This window comes from Genypterus blacodes, unplaced genomic scaffold (assembly GCF_046128005.1).
Source record: "Genypterus blacodes isolate CSIRO-AG114 ecotype Tasmania unplaced genomic scaffold, CSIRO-AGI_Gbla_v1 ptg000215l_1, whole genome shotgun sequence".
Classification (NCBI taxonomy): Eukaryota; Metazoa; Chordata; class Actinopteri; order Ophidiiformes; family Ophidiidae; genus Genypterus; species Genypterus blacodes.
The window spans coordinates 1,039,390-1,049,565 of NW_027467014.1; the positions used below are offsets into that span (position 1 = coordinate 1,039,390).

The 10,176-nt window shown below is 46.1% G+C and overlaps 1 protein-coding gene across 2 annotated transcripts; it reads left to right on the top strand.

Annotated features, from left to right (window-relative positions):
• The first annotated feature begins 5,759 nt into the window (after positions 1 to 5,759).
• Positions 5,760 to 9,612, top strand: dmrt2b (doublesex and mab-3 related transcription factor 2b). Of its 2 annotated transcripts, none has more exons than XM_076170168.1 (3): positions 5,760 to 6,767; positions 7,473 to 7,575; positions 8,396 to 9,612. In XM_076170168.1, exons 1-3 carry the CDS (start codon positions 6,396 to 6,398, stop codon positions 9,280 to 9,282), a joined length of 1,362 nt encoding a protein of 453 aa, XP_076026283.1. In that variant the 5' UTR covers positions 5,760 to 6,395; the 3' UTR covers positions 9,283 to 9,612. The 2 variants fall into 2 exon arrangements, with proteins under 2 accessions (XP_076026283.1, XP_076026284.1); XM_076170169.1 differs by having other exon boundaries at positions 5,760 to 6,743.
• The last annotated feature ends 564 nt before the right edge of the window (positions 9,613 to 10,176 follow it).

Sequence of the window (10,176 nt, forward strand, 5' to 3'; positions counted from 1 at the left end):
AACAGGGTTTGTGTATTTTAGCAGTTGGGTTTACATCCAAAAGTCTCCTCATCCTTCATTGATGAGGACATTATAGAACTAAAGATAAAGTGGGGTAGCAATCTAGAAATTTGTCACAATTCATTAATTTTTACTCTCATCTCCAATTTGCGCACATTATCAAATGATGGTAAAGTCAGGAGGATCTAATGAGCACACACACACACAGAAAGAACAATCAGAGGACAGACGCTCAAGTCTTTCTGTTGTATGACCGACTTGAATTAAATGATAACAGGAGGAGGAATTAAACATTGAGTTATCATACATGCAATGTTTAATTCTGGGTGGGTTTAATTTAATACGTTTGAGGTTTCAATTAAATAAAATCAACATTAGTATGTTTTCTCTTTCTGAGATGTTTCCAAATGAGCTTCAGCACATTCAGACCAAAAGTAAAGTTCTGAAACGAATAAGATGATGAATAAGTAAAGAGAATTTGGAATAACAAAATAGAAAAGGCAGAGAAAGAAAAACCACAAACTAAGGCCTGAAGAATGACAGGATAGAAGGAATCAGGAGGAGGAGGAGAGGATGGAGTGAAGGGCAGGGGGGAGATGGTGGAGCCAACAGCACAAAGTGTCGGCTCAAATCGACCGTGCAGGGGCAAACTTTTGGCTGCCGGGGGATTTTCTTCAGGTCATCAAGCATCACATCATGGAGACACGGGCGTAGCTATGGTCACGGCTGTAACCACAGGCCCCGCTGGTGCACAGGCACGATGGAAAAAAAAAACCCCATCTTACATCGACCGACCTGGGCCAGGTTTCACTCGCGCAAAGAGAAGATACGATAATTGATCTCCAAACCCAACAGGAAACAGTTTAGACCCACATTGAAACACCTGGGCTTTACTTAATGAGTAAAATCAGACTGGGCTCCGCGCTGATGGATTCTCTGCCTCGCTATCTTGATTTCATCAGACTGTCTCTCTCGTCTTATCTCCTTCGCCCACACCTGCACAAAAATATTGCTGTAACTCGTGCGAGATAAATCTGACGCCTCAGATAAAGCGTCGACCCTCTACAGCGCCTTCACCCGCTGCTGTTCCTGGGCCGCTGATGGCGAACATCAGGAGTTATGGCGGCGAGCGTTTGTCCAGCAAGCTGACAACAAAAATCCAGCCCCTCGGTCAATCATTTTGGAGAATGAGTTATTTTAGGTGGAGGTTGACACTGGTGTGATTGGTGGTCCCTACATTGCTGCTGTCCACAAGAGTCTGAAAGTTACACCGTTCTATCAATCGACTATACCGGGTGGCTTTTCAACACAACATGACACGAGGCGTATCTTTCAGGCGGTCCCTTGCCGAGTTGAGAAAGAGTTCAGCAAATAGTGACGCAACATTTCAGTCCAACACGAAACCGCTCATCGGAACTGACACCCTCACAGAAGGCGACGGGCTCTGCAGTAACCGGAGGGGTTTGTCATTTCATATTTACAGGTTGTCACAGAGAAAGATGACCGACTCGTGTGCAGAAGGGGGAAGAGAAAAACTATTTTATGCAATACATCTCCTGAAAGTACACACATGTGCCCGCATGATGGCTGCCCGTCCATTCTGTCCGAGGTGAGGCAACACGAGTTCTCACAGTAATCAAAGTCAAACGCAAACTGCTGCATGAAATTCATTCATTCATTCAAGTTGAAAGTTGGTGACGATATCAGGAAAGCCAGCGACTCAGGTGGATTGACAGTACTCTCTCGGACTGTTGCTGCAAAGTTTGAATGATGTGAAGAGCTTAAAGTCTACAGAGGTCGTCTCTAAGATGACAGGGGTTAGACGCGTGTTCCGAAGCAAGAGCACTTCACATCTTAACTCTCCAGACAGACTAATACTCTGTTAATGTGCAGGTTAAAAACCCGATGAAAACCCTTTTCTTTAAAAAAGAATGTCAGCTTAATGGCTCCTGCATTAAGCTGATAACTGTCAGAATGTCTCCCAGCCTTTTTTGGGCGTACGTGGATCAAGGTGCTGAAGCCTTTGTGTGTGTGTGCGTCTGTGTGTGTGTAAAGGCGCGGTGAAACACAGCCCACTCTCTCCGTTTCTCTCTTTGAAGTGATTTGACATTCAGCTCAGGATAAGACGAACCCTGCCTGTTTTCCCTCTCAGTCCCTCTCAGTTATGCCTAAGGTGCGTCCTTGGGCATAACTTACATGTTGTTGTCTTGGCTTTTCGTGTCTCGATCTGAGCTCCTTTCGCAGGTTGATTGAGATTTGCACTTGTGGAAGGAGAGGCAGATAGAGGGGGACACGGCGACAGGAGAGCGGGGAACGTGTCAAACTCCATCTCTGCTGGCTAAATGGAAGCAGATAGGCACAAGTCGGGGTACAACTGCACGATGTGGGATGGAGCGGCGGCTGCAGGGTGTGTGATGGGAATACGGGAGCGCCGTGTCACTGTGGGTGACAGTCAATTTGTCTGGGATTTAAAGGCTTTGAGAGGAGTTTCTCTGCGGGCCATCAACAGGCAGCAGCATACAGAATGTTTATTCACCTCCTTTACACGGGCACACACACACACACACACACGCCCAGCTTGGCACACTCACCCATTCTGCATGATGCCGCTGTATGCCAGCTTCTTCAATTAGTATGTAATGAGTTCTAGCCCTACATCGATCCTGAACTGGCATCACATGATCGCACACTCAATTCTAATGTGAACAGTGCAGTAACCAAAACTGGACCTACAGCATAGATAACAAAACAAAGGTTCTGTAGTAGGTTCTGAAGAAGTGGAACCTGAAGACAACAGATTCAGGAGGTAGATGAAGATATTTGAGATGAAGAAACATTGATATTACGAATGACAAGAAGCCCTCAAGATTCATTGTTGAGTTGTGGCAGCTGGAGTACAGAGGCTATTTTATAGTTCAACCAAACACTGGCTGGTAACACAAGACAAATCGTGATCTACTCGTGTACTATAAAGTCTATACTTAGTAGCAGAACCTGTTCTCCAGCTGAAGGCTCCATCTATTGAAACAAATCAATACAGCAACATGACAGCACTACAAATAACTGTTAAGCACCACAGGCCTGAGTCTGTTGTGTGTTTATCACTCATGCAGGGACCACAAACACCACAAACACAGCAGCACATCATCAGACACATCACCACAGCAGCTAGACGGGATATTCTGGGATGGAATGTACAGATATTCCGCCCACAGACACCAGGTCTCACATATTCCTCCACAACAAACAGAGGCCTATACACACACACACACGCACGCACGCACGCACACACGCACACGCACACGCACACAAAAGTTAGGTAGGCTAACGTTAGTAGGCCCACTTGCTAGCATGTTTGACGCTTCGTTTGCCGTTTAATTCAATGGATTGTGCATTTATCGTGACGTGCAAGTGAACGCCTCATCTTCTTCAATCAAAGCAACAATCACCGATAAATAACACACAGTTGCGACCTGCGCGAGCCAAACTCAAAGGGTTTCAAAACACGTACTTACATTTTTATTGGTCCATTTAACTTCAACTTCCGTTTAGGTTCAGCTCAGTCTTCCTGCTGTGTAACATCCATAAGTTTCAGGTTAATTAAACACACACACACACACACACGCAGGTTTGCGCCCTGTCTACGTGTGTGTATAATATGACAATATGATTGGCACCGGCATCGGTCCTTCAAAATAAAAGTGTTTTATTTATATACGTATCTATTTACAACAATCTAATCTTAAAAAACAAACTATATGGGATGTCCCTTTAATTGTGTTTCCCTGTAACAATGCGAGATCAATTTTCAAATTTCCTTATCTTATCTTGCTTCAGATTGCAGCAACAAACTGAGCAGTATAGTAGTAGAAATAGTAGTAAAGTAGTAAAGTATAATTAGCTTAGAGTTTACACAAACACAATTTGCTTTCAGGTTCTCTTCTCAGACGCATCCATAAGCAATCAAAGAGACTTTCTGAGGAATATAATATAATTGTGTGTGTTCACTGTGGTTGGAATATGAATGTTGTTGTTGCACGTAACACAATATGAAGCCACGGTCGCATCATTATATCACATTTCTCCGTCTTAGTTTTAGCAATGATATAGTGCAACAAAATGAACGCTCTGAAATTCATTAGTCAATTTCAGATTTCATTTCAATCATCTTGGACACATTGTGTTGAGGAGATGGATTCAAGATGTGTTTAAAGGCCCCAAAGCAACCTATAAATAATTTAATAACACAAGTAGCTTTTACTCTGGTTTCAATGTTAAACTAGATGATGATGATATTGACCAAGAGAGAGAGAGAGAGGAGATAACAAAAGCTACATTGTATCTTCTTTAAGATCCTCTTTTGTTGGTTTTTAAAGTTGTAATGTTGTGTATGCTGGTTCTGTATCCTCACCATGAGGGCAGCATGAACTCCCCTGGTAGGACACTTCTGGCACTGCTGTAGACTGAACAACAAAGCTAACAAGCCTTTTTATTATGAGCCCCAAGTCTCTAAAACATCCAGAAATATATACTACTGGATATATAACGTTTTAATTTCATCTACTCTATTTAGTTTCAGCTATTATTGTTATTTGAGAATCTGAGGTAATAAAACATTTGCACTCCATTGCTGAAGATGTCTGATTATTAAATCGGGCTCAGAACTAATCAATCAAGGGAGCAGTAGAGTGTGTTTTTCATCCAAACTGTGAAATCCGTGCTTGGAACAAAGGCTTCTCTTGTAGCCTTTGATCCCTCTGCTGGAAAACAGACCAATGATGAAGGCCTCGCCTTGTCTGCCCTGCAGGGGTAAAACCATCACTAGGTGTGATGACCTGACTGAACCAGCAGGGGGCGCACTTCTCATACCATCTCACCCCTCCAGTGACAAAGGTCAAGAGAGTCTCTGTTCAGCTTAAACTCAACTCTGCATGGTGCTGGCATGTGCTGGCATCAGCATGAGGCGCGTGTGTGTGCCTGTGTGTGTGTGTGCGCCAAGGAGGGAAAACATCACGTCACTCTACAATAAAGTTCACTGAATGCATAATATTGGTAATTCAGCTCAATCTCTGCAGCTCAGGGCCAACAGAGTGAACTGAGGAGGAAAGAGAGTGAGAGTGTGAACGACGTCACCATCAGGGAACATTCAGGGAGAGAAGGTGACAAAGTGTTACAATCTGTGTGTTCTACTCTAAATACAGTTCATTAATGGGAATATGTATGTATGTATTTTAAGATTTGGGTTTTCTATTTTAAACGCATAAATGGCAAAAATTAGAATCATCAAGAGGCCCATTAAAATCAATGAATTATTTAACGACATTATGAATAAATATGAGAAGGGATCCCAGGAAATATGTTAATGTATACACTCTCTCTCTCTCTCTCTCTCTCTCTCTCTCTCTCACACCCCCCCCCCCCCCCCCCCCCCCCCCCCCCCCCCTCCTCTCCTCTCTGACTCTCCCTAAGGTGGGAGCATAATTAAACCATATTGTACCCATTCTGGTAAAACACACATGGTGCACATATACACACACCCCTCAGCCCCTCTCTTGACCTTGATCTGTCCTGTGCCTAAGCAGAAAGTGATCTCTCTCTCTCTCTCTCTCTCTCTCTCTCGCTCTCTCTCTCTCTCTCTCTGATGGGCGGTTTGGCAAAAACAAACAGTAAGGAACTCTCGGGTCTGGGGGCCAGGGGCGGTGTTAAGGGGGTTGTTGAAGGTGTTGGAGGTGGGCAGGGCGGTTACAGAGCGTGTGTGTGTGTGTGAGGTTATAGGCGGAGGATCTTCCCTAGACCTTTCTGTTCCTGTGGGTCCCGCGCCAGGAGCTCCGCATTGTGGCCCGGTCTCCCGGTCTTCCCTTCTTGGAAACGGCGTCAGAGAGCAGCTGAGGGGAGGCTTAACATTTCAAACGTCTGGCGGCAGGCGGCGAAGTTTCCACCCCGAACACACACTGACATGTAGCCGCAGCAGCAGCAGCATTAGCGGGCTGAAGCGGGACTCAGGACTTTGGTGTTGTGCGTTATAGTTTGCGGTGATGCCGGGATACACACACACTCCGAACGCGTCAATTACTGAGAGCTGTTCACTTATTTGGAGCGGAGAGAATCTGTAGCATGTGACATCTGTTAGAATGCAGGTGTGGCAGCGAAGCGTTTCATTTAAACGCGTTAAACAGCTGCGCGTAAAACAACTAACTACTGTGTTTAATCTGCGCTCTGTTTAACGATTCAACTATTTTTTTTACTTAACTACAACTTTTACTTTTTTTATACTGAATTGTATGATTATAATCACGTTTAATAATTGTAAATCGACTTTTTGGGGGCGTACAAGTCTCCACTGCCAGCTGCATCCCGCGAATGCATCACGGATTAAAAAGCGTTATAAACCGTAGATGTCCGCTCAGCTGTGCAGAGGCCCGCAAACAGAGACAGAGACAGAGACAACAACGCACCCCTTCAAATCCGAGGAAGAGGTTGACGTGATCGGTGTGGACGGATGCGTCGGGGAGCGCGGCCTCCCCGGGGACGGAGAGGAGAACCAAGCGGCCCCGGCGGCGCGCAAGATGACGCGCAGCCCCAAGTGCGCGCGGTGCCGCAACCATGGCGTCGTGTCGTGCCTGAAGGGACACAAGCGCTTCTGCCGCTGGAGGGACTGCCGCTGCGCCTGCTGTCTGCTGGTGGTGGAGCGGCAGCGCGTCATGGCGGCGCAGGTCGCGCTGCGGCGGCAACAGGCTGCGGAGGTGAGGAGCGCGCAGGGGCGGCAGGTCAGTGAGGAAGGAGAGGAGGAGGAAGAGGAGGATGAGCGGGCCGTGACCCCCGGGAGGCGATTAGAAAAATTCATTAAAACGGTGTGAAATGAGTTTTTACAAAGTGTAGAACATAAACATGGAAATAAATGATTTTCTCATATAATTTTATTATGATTGCCAATTAATAATAGTGTTTCTGTAATTTATTATTATTATTTATTTTACATAATATGGCCCGGGGTACTTTCCTGTAAAGAAAAATATGATATTGTTCAGCTATAATTGTCATGTTGTGAGAAATAAGGCTGTATTTGTGTTTGAATAGTTGTGAGAGATACAAATCTGGACCTAATACAGTAGTGGGAACAAATAAAGTAACTTATTACTGGTTTTGTAAAAACCTCTAGGAAATGTTTTTTCTCAAAATTGAAGGCCGAATATTAAATTGTAAGATTATTACAAAATCAGTTCTTAAAATTTAATGATGTCATAGGATAAGAATGAGATAACGATGAAGGATATCTGGTATTTAACGAATAAAACAGCGATCAGAGTAAAAGGGAAAGAGTTAGGAGTTTTAATTCTCTATTGCTAATGTTTCCATTCTTTAAAAAACACACTCTGTCTACTCACTCTCTACTAATTACCCCTAAGGTACACACAAACAGTATGACTCGACCACATCCAGATGTGTCCCTCATGTCCCCGTGTGTCTCGCAGGGTAAGAGGGGTGTCAGATGTGCAGCTCCGTTGCGGAGGACAGCATATCAACGCTACAGCAGAGCGACGGAGCCAAGCGTCCTGGCTAAGAGCATCCTGCAGGGTAAGATGTCACCCTGTGATCTACACCTATAGGTGCTCAGTCACCTACAGCCTCTCTGTAGGGTTGATGAAGATGTTACTTCTCTGAATCAGTGGATCAAGATGAGAACTTATTGTCAGGGAAGAGTCTCAGACTGTTGGACAGCATCACAGCTTTCTAAGTGTGGGAGACGTCCCCCATCTGTCTCATACTCAGTCTACGAGGACTCGGTCCCTCTTGGTTTGTACGACTGCTGCAGCAATTAACTTAATGCAAATGAGACCAATGAAATCATGCTGTGCATTTATATGAAGCTCGGAGACGCAAACGCAGGCTGCCTCTGAGAACACACACACGCACACGCACAAGGCGGCATGCATTTTCACACACACAGACACGCCAACACTTCCCTGCAGAATTACAACACTGCCACTCTGACACACACGTATTATATAACAAATGATTGGCGATAGATCTCCGGCTGTACCTGTCACTCCTGCTCAGACGTCATCACCAAACTAGACGCCATTAATTCATCTAAACACATCAAGCCGCTGTGTATTTACTATTTCACAACAACAGGCTATTACAGTAATATATAGTGTGTAATAATGTCTGCTGGCTGGCAGTCAGATCCTATTAGAGGCTTTATCTTCTTTACGGCCCACTCGGCTTTGCTCTGCTCTCAATAAAGCAAAAATGATGCCACTAACCAACTGTATAATTAAAATAATAAACAACCGAATAATCAGACTTATAAACAACATTTAATTGGTTGGAACATCTTCATTATTCACAAATAAATATATAACGCCAGCTTGTGCTTTTGCTCCCTGTGCAGGCCTCAAACCGGCGGCGCCGCTGGAGGACGACGCCTCCTGCTGGTCCAAGCAGACGCAGCGCAGCCAGTCGCACGTCCCCTGCGCGCCCATCAGCGCCCGCATGAGGAAGAGGCGTGCTTTTGCCGACAAGGAGCTGGAGAACGTGATGCTGGAGCGCGAGCTGAGGCAGAGGGAGCTGGAGAGCGACGCTTCCTTCGCCGCGCCCACTCACATTTCAATGCTTCACCCGCCGCCGCTGTCCATCTCCCCCAGCCTCCTCCGCTGCTGCCCCCTCAGCAAGGACCCCACCGCCGCCGGGACGCCCACCTACGCGCCCCTGTACAAATACAAGCCGCTGTACGACGCCGACTTCCAGTTCTATCAGCAGCTTCTCCATCTGAAGAGCAGGTCGTCCGCAGAGGGCGACTACGCTCACTTCCTGTCACGCCGAAGCTCAGAGCAGCTCGGGGAGGAAGGCAGCTGGAGAGGCTGCGAGAGAAAAGATGAAGGCTGCCCGGAGCCGATACGAGTCCCTGTCCCGTCACACCAAAGGCTCTCATGCCACAGCAGCACCTTGTCTCCTCTGGAACACGTCAAACCCCCTTCAAACCCAGCAGAGCTAATGGACTCTAGCGTCTCCCCGGGTGTCATACGCTCCATTTTTGCTGCAGATCAGCGTTTCCCTGGCAGGCCGGACGTCAGCGCATCCGGCCAGACATTTGACCTCACGCCTCCCGTAGCTAAGACGTGGCGTGTGGACACTGACGCCGCCACTGCCACCGCCGCTGCCGTGGTCACCCATGCAGGCCCGCGCGTGGAGCCTGTCAGGAGCTCTCACGGGGGCTCAGTGAAGCCCCCCGCGGTGAGGCCGTTACCTTTCTCTGTGGAGGCTCTGCTGAGGGCCTGAGAGCGGCGTGGAGCTCTTTGCTAAGCTGCGTTTACATTCACTGTTTTACTGACACGTTTCCAAATTCTGCCTCTCCTCCACGACGGCCGGCTACTGTAGAACTGCACGAGTTGACAGATATAAGACAAAGAATTACAATGTTTGCATTTTTTCTAATTTTTTTCATGAAATTGTATTTTACCAAATCTTGAATAATGATTAAAAAATAACAATGAAAGGTTTATATTCACTTTTTTGTTGCTTGATGCAGTTTAATTTGTCTACACATAGAAGGATTGGTGCAAATTCACACTTAATCCATCAGATTTAGAATTATTCACCTTTCTGGCTGGATAATTAAGATGACAAAACCTCTGTGAATCAAAGTGGGTCAAAATAGGACAAACAGTGATTAAACTTGTTCTAATTTCTTTTTTTTTATTCATTTCTTATGTGGGTTCAGCAGCTGATCTCTGAGCTGCTGTCAGGTACTGAAGCGCCACAACGACTTCAGCGAACACTCGACAAGCTTCTATTTGTTATTTTTATGATTTGAGTATTGCTTTAACCTCAAACCGTCTTCTCTTATGACTCACTGCTTAATATTTCACACAGTATCACCTCAACAAACATACTTAGTTGAGAAACGCTCCACCGGGAGGGAGAAAGAGCGTGCCAGCGTTGCCACGGCGACATTGTTCTTTATCGTACACCGAGGCCTCGTCGCCGGCGGAGTTTGTTTCAACCTGCATTCGATCTATATCCACTTTCTTTTTCTTCCTCTCCGCTCTCTACGTCTCCATTGCAATCGCAGAGATGGAGGTCAGATACTTTTGACAACTCTGGACCTCGTGGCGTCAACACACCGAGCGATAATGCAACGCGCTGCTCCGCCTCTTTGTTTGCCCGCTATCA